At 41.0% G+C, this 20,000-nt stretch overlaps 4 protein-coding genes across 4 annotated transcripts in view; 2 read left to right on the top strand and 2 right to left on the bottom strand.

Moving 5' to 3' along the window:
* ccnc (cyclin C) overlaps window positions 1-2,916 on the bottom strand; it is an 11,595-nt gene extending 8,679 nt beyond the window's left edge. The window contains exons 1-6 of the mRNA XM_079214674.1: window positions 2,793-2,916; window positions 2,340-2,446; window positions 1,715-1,799; window positions 441-510; window positions 282-333; window positions 122-177 (exon numbers count right to left, since the gene is read on the bottom strand). Coding sequence (XP_079070800.1) covers window positions 122-177; window positions 282-333; window positions 441-510; window positions 1,715-1,799; window positions 2,340-2,446; window positions 2,793-2,824 — 402 coding nt within the window. The 5' untranslated portion in view covers window positions 2,825-2,916. The remainder of the gene's footprint in view (window positions 1-121; window positions 178-281; window positions 334-440; window positions 511-1,714; window positions 1,800-2,339; window positions 2,447-2,792) is intronic.
* Window positions 2,917-3,076: 160 nt separating this feature from the next.
* ngs (notochord granular surface) lies at window positions 3,077-11,908 on the top strand (the record flags this gene model as incomplete). Its single annotated transcript, XM_079215729.1, is given in 15 exon segments — window positions 3,077-3,083; window positions 3,148-3,177; window positions 3,180-3,301; window positions 3,548-3,697; window positions 3,822-3,866; window positions 3,868-3,948; window positions 4,055-4,150; window positions 4,558-4,680; window positions 4,682-4,693; window positions 7,679-7,741; window positions 7,868-7,908; window positions 7,910-7,984; window positions 11,039-11,332; window positions 11,814-11,856; window positions 11,858-11,908. Coding segments are annotated over 15 exon segments (1,233 nt in total).
* Window positions 11,909-12,246: 338 nt separating this feature from the next.
* On the bottom strand, window positions 12,247-16,549 carry pgm3 (phosphoglucomutase 3; the record flags this gene model as incomplete). Its single annotated transcript, XM_079216214.1, has 12 exons — window positions 12,247-12,900; window positions 12,994-13,167; window positions 13,678-13,800; window positions 13,904-14,023; window positions 14,182-14,280; window positions 14,363-14,446; window positions 14,532-14,689; window positions 15,096-15,291; window positions 15,421-15,554; window positions 15,657-15,724; window positions 15,900-16,084; window positions 16,343-16,549. 12 exons carry the CDS (start codon window positions 16,547-16,549, stop codon window positions 12,811-12,813), a joined length of 1,638 nt encoding a protein of 545 aa, XP_079072340.1. The 3' UTR covers window positions 12,247-12,810.
* A 2,494-nt stretch (window positions 16,550-19,043) lies between these two features.
* LOC306734164 (clathrin coat assembly protein AP180-like) overlaps window positions 19,044-20,000 on the top strand; it is a gene marked incomplete at its 5' end in the record, with an annotated part of 23,928 nt that continues 22,971 nt past the window's right edge. The window contains one exon of the mRNA XM_079215501.1: window positions 19,044-19,173. Within this exon, the coding sequence (XP_079071627.1) occupies window positions 19,044-19,173 (130 nt within the window). The remainder of the gene's footprint in view (window positions 19,174-20,000) is intronic.

Here is a 20,000-nt window from a genome sequence, read left to right as displayed (position 1 = left end):
AAAACGGCGAATTTTGCCAAAAGGTGACAAGTTTGCAGGTCTGAATGTTGTCTTTTTTTGTGTCTCTGGATAACACCATCTAAATGCCTAAAATGGATTCTTACACAAACACTTTACTTACATGATTCATTCTGTAAGGGAACTCCTTTGGAAAGGCATAGGAAAATCTTGTTTTCACTGTTTGAGAAAATAAACACGGTTATAACATCTCCACTGCAGAAAAAAACACAAATTTGAGCAATTTGTACCATTTTCAAGTTTAGGAAATAGTGGCGACTTACACACAGATGTTGCCGCGGAGATTAGCCGGGTATTGGACACAACTCCAAATTCCTGAGTGGGCATGAATGTTTGAGTGCAGAACAGATCAACAGAGCACACAGACAACAGAAGCTACTACTTCACGAGCCTAAAATTCTTGTCCACAGAATCTTCCATACCTCAACTTTAGAAGCCAAAAAAACACAGGTAGGAGCCATGAGCACCGGATCTATACTTTTCAGGGAATACCTGCAAACAAAAGGAGACTACAATGTATCCGCTTTGGGCAAATAGGATGCTATTTTTTATATATATAAAAAAAATTATATATATATATTATTTTTTATATAATCCTTTATTAATCCCACAGTGGGGAAATTATTCTCTGCATTTTACCCATCCTTAGTAATTAAGGGGCAGTGTGCTGCTGTGAAGCTCTGGGGCTTCAGTGTCTTGCTCAAGGACACTTCAACATGAAACTATGGAGAACAGGGATGGAACCGGCTACCTTGTGGTTTCAGGATGACCACTCCCCATGAACATAATAACTTTATATAGAAACATCATTAATAAATACATGGCAAAAGGCCTGTACTTTTATGGAAATATTTACGTTATTCCGTTAACAAGTTATGCTTGCGCATGCGCGACTCTGCGATTCTTGGCATTTTGCTAAAAGCCCCCATGAGATCGCCTTTTCTGCTGTTGCGTCTCTCAAAACAGAAAACAGATCTCAGCTCAACACTAAGCATGAATTGAGAGCGGCCGAATCAAATCTACAACACCGTTTATAAAAGATGTGTAGAGGAAAGCAGCTCACTGCAGCCACTAATACTGATACAACGTGATGCTCACACATCTGCACTCATTTTGTTTTGCACAGGTTGAACGTTATTGTTATTATCTTGAAAATATATTCAGTGCTAAACAGGTTATTTGCAGCCACAATAAGTATTTTTTTGCCAAATATTAGTTATTTTTTGCACAGATAGAACTTTATTTGCATTGTTCTAACAAAGTGATTGCACAGGTTATTAGTTTTTGTCTGATGGAGCAATCTGGTTTACTTGAAAGGGATTTCAATTTTCTTTATTCTATTATTTGAAAAAGCACGGAGGAGGAGCCACAAAAAGTTGGACCATTTTGTTACAATTTTGTTGGGGCCTGAACATTGTTCTTCCTCCAAAGTGGGGCTTGACAGAAAAAGTTTGAGAACCACTGACCTAACTAGAGGTGGGTGATATGGTTTCAAAGGACACCATAGCATGAGCTATTGGATAGCTAGTGGATATGATGGACAAGCAGATAGACTTATTTACCTATGATGATAAGAATGTCACTTAAGTTTGCCAAATGTCGTGCAGCTGTAATGGCAGAACACCATTTAGGTTGAACAACCAAATCACTAAAACCTCAGTCCTAGATGAAATTATTATATCATATAATACGATACCTGGCATAGAAGCGTTTGAAGTAAACAGTTGCAGTAGCAATGACCTGCTGCCGCAGCTTCAGGTGTTCCCCCAAAGCCTGGATCACTGAAAGAGACAGAATTACACATTAAATTACTTCAAGTCAAATAATCTGACTACATTATCTAGTTATAAAATATTCTTTGGGTTGAAAATTAAAACAATGTAAAAAGGTAAAAACAATAGTCATAAATAAAATACAAATGAATACATTTCAGTTGGACTGTAAGTAACATACATATGAAGCTTCATGTAATCTAAGGCAGTGGTTCTCAACCTTTTTCCAGTGATGTGCCCCCTGTGGAATTAGTACCCCATAACCAGCGCAAAGCATTTTTGGTTGAAAAAAATATGTAATACACCATGTGCCATCAGTGTCTGACTTAATACAGAATATATACAATTCAGTTTAAGAATGCACACTTATATTATTTAATATATTAAATAACTACTTTTAAAAGGATTTTTGAATATATGATTATTTAAATATATATATTTTTAAATCTCAAGTACTCCTGGGGTACCTTAAAGTACCCCCATTTGAGAACCACTGATTTAAGGAGCCAACAGGTGTTGTAAATTGCAAATACTAAAATTAACAAATACCATTGGCAAAGAAAATCTGCAGCTTCCAGTACTCTTCTTCTGAGAGAAACTTCAGATCCTTCTGGCGCTCCTTCATCAGGTCCTGCTTGTCCAGAACCCACTGCAGACTTTAACACAACAAATAAAAAGCATTACCTCAACATTATGATGGTTATGTTTGTTATTCAACCCGTCATCGACACAGCTAGCGGGTAGCAAAGCAGATTCAACAGAAACCACCGTTAGACGCCAAGCATAGACATTATAACAATTAATATAAATAAGAACAGCTTTTATCTTTAATATGTTTGCCTTTAGTCTTCATTCAAATCGGTCTCTACATGTATTGTAGCAGCAGTTGAGGAGAAACGGTTGGCTTACGATACACCCGCACAGCTAGCGCGAGGCCTCTCAACACAGACGGTGGTTCGCGAAACAAAGACATAACATGTCACATTTTAAATAAAAACTTACTAATGAGAACTTTGCCAGAAGTTTCCCGCCATTTCGTAGCTGTTGAGGTAGAGAAGGACACTTTTTTATTGATGCAACTTTCCTTCAAAGAAGAGAATCGCACAGGCAGTGTTGTTGTGCTTCGATAGACACTGGAGTGACATCGAAAACGACCCGGAGGCGCGCAGAGAACTCAATGGAAGGGTTCCGGAATTTTTGTTCCGCCTTTAAAACGTGTATTTAAAGAGGATTTCTCATTGAATCCGCACAATTTTGATTGGAAAATATTGTAATGTTAATTTAGTATGTCCAGTAAATGTGGGTCACACACATTCCTATGTATGTTAGTCAACCGATAATGTCTATTAAAATTAAGCGGGAGCGCTGTGCTTTAGCATGTCCATGGGCTGGGGCCAAAACTGGATCTGGATGCGGCGGCAGCAGAGAACCAGGCCTTCATGACGACCCGCACCACTGAGCGGCAGGAGATGGTTGCCCTCAATGACCGCCTAGCAGTGTATATTGAAAGCGTGAGAGGACCAACTGCAAACGGACACACATTTGCTCATTTGCTCATGTTTCACGACCTACCGGGGAAATCCTCATTTGATTTTATTGACATCTGAACTTTGCAATCCGACTTCTTTTTGGCTTTTTCCACTCCTATTCCTAAATAAAAGATTATTAAAAGAACATTGAAACATGTATAACACTAATTACTGTAATTACTTTGTTTTTGTAATCATCAGGTATGTTTATGACTCTTGCATTTCTAGGTGCGAAACTTGGAGTCAAAAAACAAGCTGCTGGAGGCTGAGATTGAGGCCCTGAAGAGTTGCCATGTGAGACCATCGGGCCTCAGGCAGCTGTACGAGCCTCAGCTGATGGAGCTCAAAAGGGACGCAGGGAAATTGAGAATCCAGAGAGTCAGGGAGGTCATATCTCCTCAATGCAACATATTTTTATCATGGTTTTATGTGATTATTGCAGAAGCCAGTTCTGGTAACATTGGAGTTCCTTTTCACCCCAGTATCTGCTGTATGTGTGCAGGATATGTCTTTGGCAGCTAAGGAGGCGATGTTGGGCCAGATGGATGTTGGACATGCTGAATGCTAAATACGAGGAGGCTGTGGATGCTCGGAAAAAGGCGGAACATGATATTGAGAATCTCCGCTCAGTGAGAAACTTATAGTGAAAATGAAAAGTTTTAAATTATTATACAAGGCTTGTGAACAACATTGGCTTTATTGAACCAAACCTTTAGATGTGTTTCAATGTCCCAGGATGTGGATAAATCAACGTCAACCCAGATTGCGCTGGTGAAACAACTGGAAAACCTGGAGATTGAGCTGGCCTTCCTTCAGAGAGTTCACAAGGAGGTAATGTATGCTTGTCTCTCCATCCACATTATGTGTACATGAGTCAATGGCTGGTGGCTGGCATGCCTTTCATATTATCATTTATGGTTTAATGGGCTGATAATTATTGCAATGACAGGTTCAATTTAGAAGAGACCTCGTTGATGGATAGTGTGAGTAAGGCCGCAACATGGCAATTGCCAGCATGGTGTGAAGGATTCATAGGAAGCTAAAGGGGGAAGCTGTGACTGACGTGTGGTGTGGAGTGGTGGAGTGAACCTCACATACATAAATGTGTCTAAATTACTTACCCTGATCAAATACGGTTAAAATGTATTTCTAAAATCTTATCAAAGTATTACAGGCCACCGTTTTAATGCTGCATATCACTATTCCTCTAACTCTGGTTGTTTGTGGTCCACTGAAAGGAAATTGAGGAGCTGGTGCAAAAGATCTATTCAGCAACCGCCAAGGTGGACCTGACCTTTGGCCTCCCGGACCTCTCCTCTGCTCTCAAACAGATTCAGTCTCAGTATGACAGCATTGCTGCAAAAAAACCTGCAGGTAGGGTTACAAAAATGAATCATGTTCACTTCAACAGCTCTAATGTTCATTAATGAAAAGTTGTTTTCATTACTGACAGCATGCAAGACAAAAGCCTATTATTTATTAGGCTTTATTTTACCAGGTCGGTCCCATTGAGATACAATGATCTCTTTTCTAAGGGAAGCCTGGCCAAGATAGCAGCATAGACAAAGTTTCAACATACACAAGACACACATAAATCACATAAAACAGATAAAAGACATTAAAAGATAAAGCAACAGGACTAAAACTCCGGATTTATACCAAAACAAGAACAAGTGCGGTATGAAGCCGCGCCAATTTCCCTCACACGAGTCTTAAAAGTTTCGAGGTTGATAAGCTCCTTCAACTTTAAAGTTTTTTGCAATGCGTTCCAAGCAGCAGGTGCAGCGAACTTAAAACAGTGCTTACCAAATTCAGAATGAACTTTGGGTATAATTAATAAATAAAACTCATTTGAACGTAAGCAGTAATTGCTCTGGGATTTAGAGATGTAGTTGCATAAATAGTGGGGGAGCAGACCCAAGATAGATAAATAAAAATATGCCAGTGTATAAGGCGGCGTGCTGCCAGAGATGGCCACTCAACTCGAGCATACACTACAAGATGCAGTGGTGAGTGAGGGCTTTACAATCAGTGACAAACCTTAAGGCACCATGATGTACAGTGTCTAGAGAACGCAGACAGTTTGCTGGGGCATTCATATATAAGAGATCACTGTAATCAAGTACAGGGAGGAAAGTGGTAGCAACCAACTTTTTTTCTGGTAAAAAAAAGAAAAACAAGATTTGTGACGGAAAAAGAATCCCAGTTTCACTCTTAATTTTTTTACCAGATTTTCTACATGTGGTTAAAAAGAAAGTTGATCATCAATTAAAATGCCGAGATACTTGTAAAAATTCACAAGTTAAATTTCATACCCTTGCAATGACAAAATGCTAAGTGGAGATACAGGCACTTTCCTGCCACTGGAAAATATCAATAGTTTGGTTTTGGTGGCATTCAAGACAAGTCTTAGTTCAATGAGCTGATTTTCCACAAGGTTAAAAGCAATTTGTAAGTTGCCAAGGGCCTCGGCAAGAGTGGTGCCACAACAGTATATAACTGTGTCATCAGCATAAAAATTAAATTTGGCATTTGGGACGTTACTGCCCAATGTATTTACATAAATAACAAACAGAATCGGGCCCAGAACTGAGCCCTGTGGCACACCAGTAGAGACATTTAGCAGTGTGGATGAGGTGCCTTCAAAGCGAACACATTGTTTTCTATTAGACAGATAATTATTAAACCAGCCAACGGCCTGCTCGGATAAACCTATATCAAGCAGGCGTTGCTTCAGAATGGAATGATCCATTGTGTCAAAGGCCTTTGAAAGGTAAACAAAGAGAGCTGTGCAAACTTTCTTTTGATCCAGCCAGTCTATTATATCATTGGTGAGTTTGAGTGAGGCTGTAGTTGTGCTATGTTGTTTCCTAAAGCCGGATTGATATGGGGAGAGAAGGTTGTAAGTATGAAGAAAATCTTTCAACTGATCGTTTACTAGACCTTCAAGGACCTTTGACAGGATGAACAACTTGGAGATGGGTCGATAATTATTCAAGCAAGTAGGGTCCCCCCCTTTCAGAAGGGGAAGGACGTAAGCAACTTTCCAAATTTCAGGAATACAATTTGTGGTGATGGGAGGTTAAAAAGATATTGGAGCGGTTTGGCAATAAAATCAGCTGCTAACTTTAAGAAATATGGTTCCAAGTGATCTGGGCCTGCAGATTTACTAATATCAACAGAGCATAGAGCTCTACGGACCTCTTCCACTGAAAACAACCTAAAAACAAAGGAAGGTTGACCAGCAGAGATATTGCCAAGAGACATGTTTCCAACATCTGTGGCAGAAGACGCAATATTAAGGGCAGGCATAGCAATCGTGGAAGAAGACCGAGAGAATAAGGAACTAGAGGCAGAAAAATGAACATTAAAACAAGCAAGTATAGTAGCCCTGTCAGTTACAGTGGTAGCATCATTAACAATACAGGGTGGGAGTTCGTTATGATTATCAGTGGCTGAGATAGATTTGATCCCTTTCCAAAACATTTTAGGGTCGTTTAAGTTTTTTGTTCTTGCAGAGAGATAAAAGCTGGACTTAGCTTTTTTAATAAGAAAGGTAAAACGATTTCTGAGTTGCCTAAATATAAGTTTATCTGCCTCAGACTGTGTCTTTCTGGCCTTAGACCAGGCAAGATTTCTATTATGCAGTAAATCGGCTAAATCGGGCGTGAACCAGGGATTATCCCTCCCCTTAACCTTATATCTTCTGAAGGGAGCATGCTTATCAAGCAGGGAAGATAACCCTTCTGAGAAAAATTGCCATGCAGTCTCTACATCATTAATTAATTAAATACGATCCCAGTTAAAATCATATAAATCACAGAAGAACGCCTGTTCAACAAAGGCCTTCATATTACGTTTTATCAAAATACGAGGTTTGGATTTTGGAATTTTGGCATTTCTGACTGCAGCAATCACACAGTGGTCACTAATATCATTTGCAAAAACACCTGACATAGAATACTTGTGCGGGACATTAGTCAAGAACAAGTCAATTAAAGATGATTTATCTGGACACTTTAAATTGGAGTGTGTGGGGCTTTCAATGAGCTGCATAAGATTTAATGAAACACAGGAATCTTTGAAGGCATCAGAGTTAGAATTTAGCCAATCCCAATTTAGATCACCAGTTAATATTATTTCATTATAGGTCAATTCAGCTAATAGCTGATTCAGAGAAGTTAGCGCTTCAGCAGTAGCTGATGGGGGTCTATAGCAGCCCACAACAGTGATGGAAAACCCATTTGAAATGTCAAGTTTTATGGCTAAGAACTCAAACTGTTTACTGATTGATTTGGACTGCAGGATATTTACATTACATTTTGATTTACAATAAAATTGGAGGCACTGAATACAAAGAATAAGTATTTGGAGGCTCGGATTCGTGATGCAGTGGAAAAGTACAAGAAGGAGGACTTGCAGGTGACATGATGTGCTATTGCACATACATATGATATCTTTTTGATGTATATAACGACCGTCTCTAGTCATCCTCTAGCCCCATAAATAAAATATAGCGATTCTGTTGTATATTTTCAATTGCAACAGGAGCGTATCGAGGCGATTAAATTGGATCTGAAGGTGACCAGCAGCTCTGCTGCTGCGGGAATACCAGGAACTGCTGAATGTAAAGATGGCTCTGGAAATTGAGATCACCACCTACAGGTGAAGGAAACACACCACCGGGCCGTTTCCACAGCATGTTAACCTGACTGTTTTACATTTGGTAGAAAATATAAGACACACAGGGTAGTTTTTCTTTCGTATGGAGCATTCATTCCAACTCCATTCCCCTCGGTTCATTTAGTCAGGCAGATAGGTGCATCCATACATAAGAATTGTGGGTTTATACGTACAAGCATGAAATTTGGCACAGTCATATATAATAGTCTAATGAATAATTCCAGATATGGAGCCACCGCGAAAACGTCCTATGGTAGCCATGGCGGCCATTTTATAAAATGGCAGTTTTGACCGCAAATATGTTTTACCAGACGACACAAATGCTTCATTATGTTCTTATGAAATTACTCTAGATACACATATAGTGCCATCATTTCAATCACCAAATGATCACAACTTCAGGGCATAAGTTTAATTTTTCAAAATGGGGGGATTCCCCCCTTAAGAGCTCCACATAGGGGGAATTTTTAAAGTTTAGGGGGGATACTACTTGGGAGCTTGCGAGTCTTACATTTGGCCCCCAACACTCATTTAAGGGATTCTCATCATTAAATTCCTTATACAAATGTCCTCATGTGCTATTGTTTTGACATACGCGCACTGTCAAGCTCGCGCAGCTGTGTGTGGGATGGGCGTGGGGGACGCTTTGCCATGGCAACGGGGGAAAAAAACGTTCAAGCGCCAAACCAGCTGCGAGGATTCCCGCCTGTGTAGGTATTATTAATTATTATTATTATTATTATTATTATTATTACTATTATTATTATAGCAGCTAGTGAAGTACATTTCCCTAGGTAAAATAATTCTGGGCGGATATTGAAACTATGGCGGCCGAAATTAGACTATACGTCGTCAATGTGTGGGAAATATAAATTCTGATCCTATTTCAGATAGTTGAAGTTCATGTGCGTTGCTGTGGGTTAATTCGACCTAAATAGAATAATGAATTAGCTATGGGCATCTGATGGTTCGACATGGTTCCATCAGGATGTTTGTGACATAAAATAACACAGATTATCATTTGTATTTTCAGGTAGTTGTAGAGGTGGTGGTTAGTTGCTTGTAGGTGTTGGGAATGGAGACATGTCCAACAGTTATCAGCTAGTGGATCCACTGCAACCTGGACCATCAAAGGCGCCGGTACAGACGGATTGGAACAAGTGTGTTTTGTGCCAAACAATCACACCAGAACGTTTGCAGTGCCCAACAGAATCACTATTCATCAGAATCATCAGCGCAGAGGTCAGAGGTGATGGTCCAAAACCAGATACTGACGTCGCTATCCTTGACGGGGCAGTGTTGGTCAACTTTCTGAAACCAGTTGCTGCCAAAACCTTTGATGATTATGCACTGAAAGTATTCTTGCCATTCATACAAGGACACTTGCAAAGAGCCTGTCGTGTGGATATAGTCTGGGACCAGGACTGTAATAACAGCCTGAAATTTCAAGCCTGGGACAAACGTGGGAAAGGCATTCGAATGAGAGTTGACGGATCCACTGTTCTACCAGGTAATTGGCAGCAGTTCCTGAGAATTGATGCAAACAAAACAGAACTGTTTGCCTTCTTGACAAAACACATCACACATCTTGTATCAGATAAGCAGATAGTCACCATGGTTCAGATGTGACGTGCATTCCCGCACGGGACACCAGTCATCTTGCCCCATGTGACCATGAGGAGGCTGATACACGAATGATGCTACATCTCGCGGATGCAGTCCATAATGGATTTCAGAAAATTCTTCTGCGTACGGTGGACACAGATGTTGTGGTATTGGCTGTGGCAGCAACAACCAAACTCAAAATCAAGGAGCTTTGGGTGGCCTTTGGGACAGGGAAGCACTTCAGGTATATAACAGCACATGAAATTGCAGCATTCCTTGGACCAGATAAGTCACAGGCCCTCCCGATGTTCCATGTATACACAGGGTGTGACACAGTGTCGTCGTTTAATACACGGGGAAAGAAGATAGCCTGGGATACCTGGAAAGCATTTGACGAATTGACGCCAGCCTTAGTTGATCTGTCCACGGGGACAGCAGACATCTCTGATGACATTGTGGCAGTACTTGAACGGTTCACCATTCTTCTCTACGATCGCACCAGCAATCTCCTCAACATAGACAAAGCTCGACAGGCACTCTTCACAAAGAAAGGACGAGCCATGGAAGCTATTCCCCCTACCAGAGGAGTCCTGGTCCAACAAATCAAGAAGGCTGTGTACACGGGTGGGCACTGCTGGGGAAACATGCTCAAGGTTGTTATGGATCTGCCCTCACCTTGGGATTGGGGATGGATCGATCCCCAAAACTGGAAACCCCTGTGGTCCACGCTTCCTGAAGCCAGCACTTCATCAAGGCAACTGATTTGTTGCAACTGCAAAAAGGGTTGCAAGGGACGATGCAAGTGCCAACAAGCTGGTTTGAAATGTACTGCTTTGTGCCAGTGTGGTGGAGAAAATTGTGACGTATAAACAAGATCAAACTGGAACTAACTTGTAACTTACCTTAACAGTGCTTTATTGTTTAATAATTTCACTATCACTAATATTAAATGTTCAGAACCAATTTTTGTCATTTTATAGTGGTTTACATAAAATAAATATATACTTACCTGTCAACGTGTTAATTTTGTTCTGTAATTTCACTGGAAACATTTAGTCCTGAATTTTAGTCCTGAACAGAGGCTCAAAAAATGTTTGAGTCAGCACGTATTACGCTCCTTGGTGGGTTAATTGAAATTGCTTGCAACACAAATGCAAATTGTGGTCATTTAGAGAATACAATTATGGCATATATGTGTATCTAGAGTAATTTCATTGGAACATAATGAAGCATTTGTGTTGTCTGGTAAAACATATTTGGGGTCAAAACGGCCATTTTGTAAAATGGCCGCCATGGCTACCATAGGACGTTTTCGCGGTGGCTCCATATCTGGAATTATTCATTAGACTATTATATATGACTGTGCAAAATTTCATGCTTGTACGTATAAACCCACAATTGTTACACCTATCTGCCTGACTAATTTGTCAGGAAGCTGATTGAGGGGGAAGACAGCCGTCTGGACACCATGGTCCGAAACCTGTCCCTCACTGGAGGACTGTGTCTCATCTCCGGTGTTAGCATGCACGATGACGCTACCTCCGGTAGCTCAGCCCCTGCAGCCACTTCAAAGCTCGACGGGGCCTCCAGCGGCACGACCAGCGGGGCTGAGAAAGCTCCGGCTGCCGCCCGAAGGGTGGCGGCCTCATCAGACACCCAGACAGACGGCCACTTAGAGGAGGAGCAGGCAACTGAGAGGTTTGAGAGGAAGACGGTCCTAATCAGGTAGAGGGTGACTTTGGAACGGAAAGTCTATTGCCTAACAATATCATTGTTATTAATAATCAAGATTATTCATTAATATCATTACCAGTATTCGCTCAGGCTTCCCTCTCTTCTCTATCAGTTTCATATATACACACACTCATACCCAAACACACATGTGCTCTACGCAACCACCCTTCGAAACAATGAAAGGTTTGCATATTTATAATAATAGTATATACAGTATATATTTTTTTAATGCATTGTTTGACCTATATTTCTATTCCTATGTATAGTGTACATATTGCGTATTTCCTCCCTGTTTTGTGTACAACCCTTTGCACACCAAAACAATATTATTATTATAATTAAATAAAATTTGTGATTACACATCTAAATTAATGATCATAATAACATTTATATTTTGTTCTCAATTAGTATCTCTTACTGATACAGTAAAATGTCTTATTCTAACCTATTTCTCCATCCCTTTCCCCCTCAGTACAGTTAAGAAAGACGAGGACACTTATGAGAGCGACACCCATAGAGCGCACCATCACCATTTCTGGAGCAGCGGACGACACAGATGAAGAATAGATTGCTCATCTACCCCGGATATTACATATCTAACTGTACACTGTGCAACATCGTTCTATGTTATTATGTTATTCATACGTACTGGAAATTACCAGAATTCAATATGGAACTGGAGAGAAGACACAACTTGTACTCAAGTGGCAAATGCCTTTTTTCAAGGATTGATTTGATCCTCCGTGGATACTTTCCAGTAAGAAAGCTACACACTGTTTTCGGTCACTCTGCTCGGCCTGCTCCTAATTCTCTGTCAGCCTCACTCTGCTTTTCTGCTTATTTAATCCTCCTGTGTCAGAAATGTGTCTTTCAAAGTAACAAAATAAACAGAAGGCAATCGCAGGTGTGGTTTTCATGTCAATCAAAAGAGACACAGACATTATTTATTTAAACCAAAGTAGCAAAGGCTTTCCAACAGACAAGACCAATTGTTACAACTATCCTCATGTAAACGTGTGATTTGGAATAAATTACATACAGTACCTTGTCAAAAAGATTCCATTTAATAGGAAGTTACTAACCAAACCAAAAGTTAACCATTAAGACTTTCTTAATTTGTTAGTGAAGACAATTTATGTTTTAATTATGGCATATATAAAGTAAGGAAGCTTATTTACATTAATATCAATCAATAACATTTATTGAGAAGAATTACTTAAAGTATCATACAATCCCTGCATTGTCTCCCCCAGTGTGTCCCATATCTTCACAATGACAGATAAATACAAAGAAATAGAGTGAAATAGAGTGAAGTACGAAGTGCAATTAACAGTACTAAATTATTTGGCACCTCACCAAAAAGAAGCAATTTTGATAAATTACAACTTAAGAAAACAATGTCTACTAGGATTGCATATAAAAAAGCCCAGATTGATTAGTTAGTGTTGTGTGTTTGTGCGTCAGTGTTTTTAGTGCAATGGTTTGGGTTCCTCCCCCACTCCGCCGGCGAGACGATAAACCGCAAGGCTGACTTCATATGCAAGGGCGTCAGCACTCTCCTAAAACACAGACAATACTTGTATGGATCACAGAACAAAAGCAAAAGAACAGGAAAATGTCCAAAAGAAAACTGAAAAAAAGGAAAGCCTCACCTGTGTGTCTGCCTCGGCGTAAACTCTCACCACGTCCTCAGTGCCGGAGGGTCTCACAAAGGAGCGAGCCTGACTGTACTTCTTCACCAAACTGTCGATGGCCTCCTGAAGTCCCGCTGGGCTCACTGCCCGTCTCTCTGCGTCAGTGGTGTCTATCACCCTGCGGTCTGACACCTGCAGAAAAATATGATAAAAATCAAGCACAGATACAGCTGTCTATGACTTCTTATACACAGCATCTCTATGTTTAAGTGGCACCAACGGGAGAACAGGTTATGTACAAAACATCAAAAGAGGTTAACTTAAAGTAACTCTGCTCTCTTGGAGTCTTTGAAGGTGTTCTTGAGCAAGACACTGACACCCTACCAAGTCTAGGGTTACTGCAGTCACAGGTATATCAAATTAGAGTACTTTTTCTATTGATAATAAAAGGCCGCAAGGGTGAAAAATACTTCAGAATAATCAGAAGCAGCTCTTTAAGATGTGAGGTACGAGGATGGAGAGAGAACTAAGGGCATACTTTTTAATCTAAATTTAATGTTACAAAACGACACATTTTCCCTCAAATTTAAGGACTTTCAAGACCTGTTTTGTTGCAGCGCCTGCAATTCGAAGCAGGCAAAGGAAAACATTTCCCCATTTCTTTCCGAAATTCTGTACATTAATACAATAATAAACGAGTACCTTTACTTTGAGCTGCCGGTTAGGCAGGTCCTTGTAGATAACGTCCCACTGCTGGATAGTCATTCCCTTGATGGCTAGTATGGCTTCGATCAGCAGCATGTCAGAAATGGCATCACCTACAGTCTTTAGAAGATAAAAACACGAAGGAGCACATCAGAACTGGGAGTGTCTTTAATAATAATATTGCTTTGATGGTTCAGTGAAATGGGTTTGTGTGTGTGTCCACCTGGTTGATGACGTTGATGGTGTTCTGCAGCAGGAGAGCAGCTCTCTTCCTCTCGTCGTTGGTGCTGGATTCCTCAGCTAGCTGCTGGATCTTCTCTTCAGCTGCCTTACTGAACAACACCTGGCATGACACAACACATCACACCATGTTGAGATTTATATGAGTAATTCAGTAAAGTCCCAAGATGTAATACAATATTTACACATACAAAATGGATTGTATTGTTGTGCTAGCTTAGTGATTAATGTGATCTGTAGTCGTGTTTCTGATTTACTCACAGTTCCATGACCGTTGGCCTCGAAGTACACACCAATATCAAATTCCTGGGCTGCATGATGAAGGTGCTTCACTCCAGTTTTAGTACACCTCACGACCACCTAAGTCACAAGAAAATGTCTGAAATTATTTATGTAAAAAAACAACAAAGAAACAAAAAGAAACCCACTTGTGTTTTCTCACCTTCATAGTGTCTTCCAAATAGTGTGTTGAGCTGCCATTAGCATAAGCAGTTTGCACCACTGCTATCTCCAAGTCTAGACCAGCCTGTATGGAAAGAAACAAACTATTTACGAAAGGTTTGTGTACACGTGCTTATCTAATTTTGACAGGTTTGTATTTGTGGGTATACCTGTGTGAGCAGCTCTTTAAGAAAAGTGCTGATGAGAGTGGCAACTTTATCTCCATCCAGCAGGTGAAACTGTCCTTCAGAGTCAGTGTAGTAGTAAACTATTCGATCAGCGTCACCGTCAAAGGAACAGCAACGCTCCCCAGAGTTAATCTTCATGCCTTTACAAGAGAGGGAGATGAGGAGAGAGAGAAAGGGATGCAAGATGGAAGCGGGGGAATTAAAAACACCTATCTCTTTTGGTAACATATGTTTATTTGGCACTTCTCTAACAGAAGCTGTATTTACAGGAACACAAAACTTAACACAGATGTCCTATTAAGAGTGTAAATGTGAGCAAAATGTATAGTCATTACTTTGGCATATTTGTGATAAACAGTCTCCATCTTGTGGTCAAATATTGTATCTTTAATTTTGTATAAAATATTGACTATTGTGTAGTCCCTCTATTTATGATACTATATATAGTATGTAGATTAAACATATTTTCATTTTAAGACAAATCATTTTAATCTGCTTCACATTCTATATTGCTTTTTCTGACTAGTCTACAAAGCACAGTCGCACCTGTTGGAGGGTTTTGCTGCACTTTGACAAAGTCCGCCCCACACTGGTGGTTTAGCTTTCCTGTACTGCCGTCGTTGAACAGCGATATGTGCAGCTCCCTCTTCAGGTGACTCTCCATCTCACGCACCTTTAGGGCTCCGATACCATTAGCGCCATCCACAGAGAGGTGCTTCTGGTCATCTGTACAGTTGGATGCCTTGCAGAGAGAAAAAGATGGAGGTAAGGCGAAATGGCTGATTATTGCATGGAAACCACACAACACTCATCCAAATGTACACAGTTTGAATGATGTCACCAGAACACATGACTAACCCGGTTTGCTTACGTTCTTCGTGAGCTGAATGAAAGCTTGGCAGAGTTTCTTATAGTATCCTTCCACTGTGGCATCTCCATATTTACCCTGAGTGTTCTGACAGCAAACCATGTAGTGGAGCTGTGGGGTGGTCACTAAACCATAGTCTGTGGATTCAGAGGAGAGAGTCAGAGGGCAGATAAAGAGCCAGATGCAAAAATATATATAGAAATGAATACAACTCTATAAACAAGTTAAATTAACCCCACCTTTGCTGTGACCACCGAGTGCAGATACCCCATCCAGTACTGCCTTGGAAAGGCTCACACTGCTGCTTCTATAGTTAGATGACACATGTTTTAGTTTTTTTTAAATAGTTAAATAATTAGCCCTCTGTGAACACTAAGAGGCATAAAAAGTCATAAAAGTGTGTGATATCTTTCTGCACTGTTACCTGGATGGCCTCGGAGTATCTATGACATCCAAACAAGAGATTAATGAAGATCATATACCTTGTGTCTTTGCCCACAAACACGTCAGCCTCCTGGCTCATGTTTATGGCCTCCTTCTCTATAACGTCCTTCAGAGCAGCAAGCAAGTCTTCCTGCTCAGCGTTGGCCAGCTCGGTGGCGTAGCCCTCCCATGTCGGCGTCACCATCTCCCCCATGGGGTCAACCAGCTTCACCCCGTTGTCCTCCTACACAAGTACAGATATAAAGAGAGAGACAGGAGGAAGTTGGAGGGGAGGATTATGACTATGATGTGTTTATAGGATTGTTTATGCTCGTAAGATCACATTAAACTTGCCAAGGGAAAGAGAGAGGCTGAACCTGACAATTTTGAGTTCCGAGTAATGCTCGGAATATAAAACCAATAATCTAAAATATGCACATGGAATACAAAATAAATCATAGATATATGGAAAAATCAACACATTTTTGCATGACTTTCTCACCTCAGGGTTGTGTGATGCGGTGACCATGACTCCAATGGTGGCTTTGGTCTTTTTGGAGCGTAAGGTGGCCAATAGTCCCATCCTGAACATGATGTGGTCCAGCAGTTTGGCATTGGTCCTAAAACCAGCAGTACCATACTGCAAAACCAGCCCTGCAGGCTTAGGGTGCAAACTGGACTGCTTTGATACATCCTGAAACTGGGCCATCTTTGAGACACATGATGAAGAAGACGTGATAAGGTCCAATACAACAATGCAAAAATAAAATTCAAGCAATTTAATGCTTGCTTAGATTACTGTACAGAAGTATTATCATCAAAACGTACTTGTAGTATCAAAAGTAGAAGTACTTGTTATGCAGCAGAATGATTGTGTATTACTTTATACTACAAGTATTACTGCATAAGGAAGCCTTTTGATTAAATAACTGGTTGGGCTGGATGAATTTGAACTTCCCCCCCATATAGATAATAAACTGAGAAATAATTTGAGCTTTTTTAGATTAATTGAAACATAACGAACAGATCTTAACGTTAAAAATAGTAACACCATCACTATAACGTCGGGTATATTTCACCCGATATAATGCACCTGATGAAATATACTCATCATCAAAATATATTAAAATACAACAATACAAGGCAAATGTAAGTACTCTTCTTTTATTTTACCCTATACAACTCATGAAATGAAAAACAGGTATCATTGGGGGACCCTAAAAAAAGGCTCAAAATTGGGTGAAAAAGTAGGGACTCGTCAATAAATAATGGAGCTATGAACTTGTTCTTTGGTCCACCCATTCCTGGGACATGTGAGCCTTGTCATGTGATAGAAAAGTTTCCCTTCAATGTTAAAACCCATCCGAAATGTGTTCACCCTCTATCACTAACGCTAACGCTATGGTTAAAACGCCGACTAAAATCAACGCCGAGACGATACAACATGTCAAAGGACAAGAGTAGGGCAACGTTTGCACAGCACTACGGCAGCCGGCTGTCGCTCTTACTATGTAGTAGACAAACTCAATGAACTGAATCATATCAACTGATTGAGAGAGCAACTTACTTAGATTTACGTGAACGAACTTAAAACACAATAATACACAGCAGAAACTGGCGCTTCGAGCGCTGAACGTAAGAGACACCCCGGAGTTAAGAATGAAAGCGCATTAAGTAGTTTGTTATTCACTTACTGTGTAGTTTCTGGGTGTTCGACAGTTCAGTGTAGTTCCGGGTTTCTCTGGCTGACGACGTGGCTGCGTTCCGTGCACGTCACGTGACGCGCTACGTCACGTGGGGTGCATTTTCTCCATGCACGAATTTCTCTCATTACTCTGATGCAGGGACTCCCTGCAACACCACATAGATAAATAGAGACACATCTCTACATCAAAATCCATAATTTTTTTGGATTAGACAAAAAGAAAGCCATTTGCTTTTAGTGCATTTCCAGTTCGACCCATTTTAGCCAAAAGGATTTCCAATTAAATGATTAATACTCTATTTTAGGCCCACAATTACGGATTCTCTCTGATAGCTCTGGTTTTAAGTATCGTGGCCCGTGGGCCAAATTAAACCCCGGATCTATATGCTGTGCTGCCATATCATATTTGGACAACTACATGGTCTACTTATATCTTGCAGAACATGTTTTACCTTCAGCATCTGTCACTTTGCACATTGTGCATGCAAACCTGATGAATATCATACATGCAGCAGCAAATAAGCCACAGTCACGCTCATATATTAACCCTTTGGCGCATTGGTTCTTATATTAGTGACTCCCCTTTAAGAGAAGTGGATGCGACGTGTGTCATCCAACCCTGTCCAAGAACCCGCTGGTGGAGGAGATTCTAGATGGACGTATAGCTAGGCCAAATAAATCAACAAACGACAAGGGGGGGAGGAGAAAAAAGGAAATTCCCTTCTGTCTTTTCCTCTTCCCGAGCATCTTGCGCTGCGCAGTGTTGGCGACACCACTGGGGAGCAGTGCGCATTTTCTGTCGATCTGAGGAGTGGACCACAGCGGCATTTCTGGGCCGAAACGGAGAGATTTGAACGGAAAGAAACGCTGCAATCCGAAAACCAAGGAGGAAATAACGGCTATTGTCTTATTTTGAAAGCCTTTTTTTTAATGCACGGACGCGGAAGAGAAGCTGATGCACTCTTCCAAACGGGATATTTGACCGACCTATGCAGTGTTGATTTACATTCTGTCATTTCCCAAGAATATTTTTTGGGATCCTCGCTTGCGCCGCATTTTTTTTCATTGGCCTAAATATATATATTTTTAAATAATTGCTGCGGGCTGAGAACACAGCTTTCATTGCCACAGTTGTTACATAACCGAGTGGCATTAGCTGTCCAAGGTGCTGAACCGAAGGCTTGGAGCCTACAACGGGACGAGCCGAGGGGAATTCACAACCTTGCGTAAGTCCACTCATGTCACCGCGCATATCGTCAACGTGACCGCGCGATTTGATGCGAAAATAATGTTTATGTCGCGGGTTGATAGCTCATTTTGTGTGCTTTTCTTCGCCCACACAGAAGGTCACAGGCCTGCATCAATCGGGGGAAGAGGAACGCACGGGATTCGCTCACTGAACCACCGGGAAGCAGCCGGGTTGCAGTCATACATTTCATTTTCTTCATCGTTCCGTCGTGACATACATTCCTGAGGTGGTCGATTCAACGGAGAGAAAATGTCGGGGCAAACGCTCACGGATCGCATCGCCGCTGCGCAATACCAGCTAACGGGATCAGATATGGCCCGGGCTGTCTGCAAAGCCACCACTCATGAAGTGATGGCGCCCAAGAAAAAGCACCTGGAGTGTAAGTGTAGTCCTTCTTCCTCTTTCCTACTGCACGCGCTGGTCTTATGAGGCCTATTATATAGCCCAACACACACAACCACGAAGACCACATGCCACCACAGGCGTATAATCATGGCCATGTCGTTTCTTAATTGTCTTAGCTTGAATGGGTGTGGTGCCATGAGGAATTGATGCGGCCATGGTGGTAACCCCTCATGGTTTTTGTGTCAGCCTTAAGTAAAGGTGATGGAAACCCACGTAGAGAGAATGGGAGAGAAAAGGTCATATTTTAGTCAGAATGACAAGTCATCCTCAAAACAAAACCATTTCATTTCCGCAAAACCACTTCCCTTAATTTCACATTTCAGCGTTACTGTACCTGCAGAAGACCTGCAAGTCTGGATAATGAAGGAAGTGCAAGTGTTACACATACTAAATTAAAATGAAAATTCCAAGGTAACGCTGTCTGAAAATGCAGAGACCTATGCAGGTTTCACATAGTCTATCAGTGAGTTTAGGCCATAAAGTCACAGCTGAATAACATTATCAAACCTCACAGCTTTATTGACACATCCCCAGATGACAGCAGGGGCCACCTTATGACAATTTGTGATTAATCACTGTCATCTACCACAAATAGTGAGTCAGACCAAAGCAGTGGCGCTGCACTGCACACAGATGGCGGGTGGTCTGAACGGTTCCCCGTGTCTTTTCTTTTTGTGCCTGTCTGTCTGTGTGTGGTCGCTGGGCAGGTCTGGTCCTGTGTCTTGGGGCAGGACCTTCTATCTTGTGATCCGCTCCGTGCTGAATAATTTAATAATCAGCCAATGACTGCCTTGCATTATT

Source organism: Taurulus bubalis, assembly GCF_910589615.1.
Source record: "Taurulus bubalis genome assembly, chromosome: 3".
Taxonomy (NCBI): Eukaryota; Metazoa; Chordata; class Actinopteri; order Perciformes; family Cottidae; genus Taurulus; species Taurulus bubalis.
This window is presented reverse-complemented; position numbering and strand designations above follow the sequence as displayed.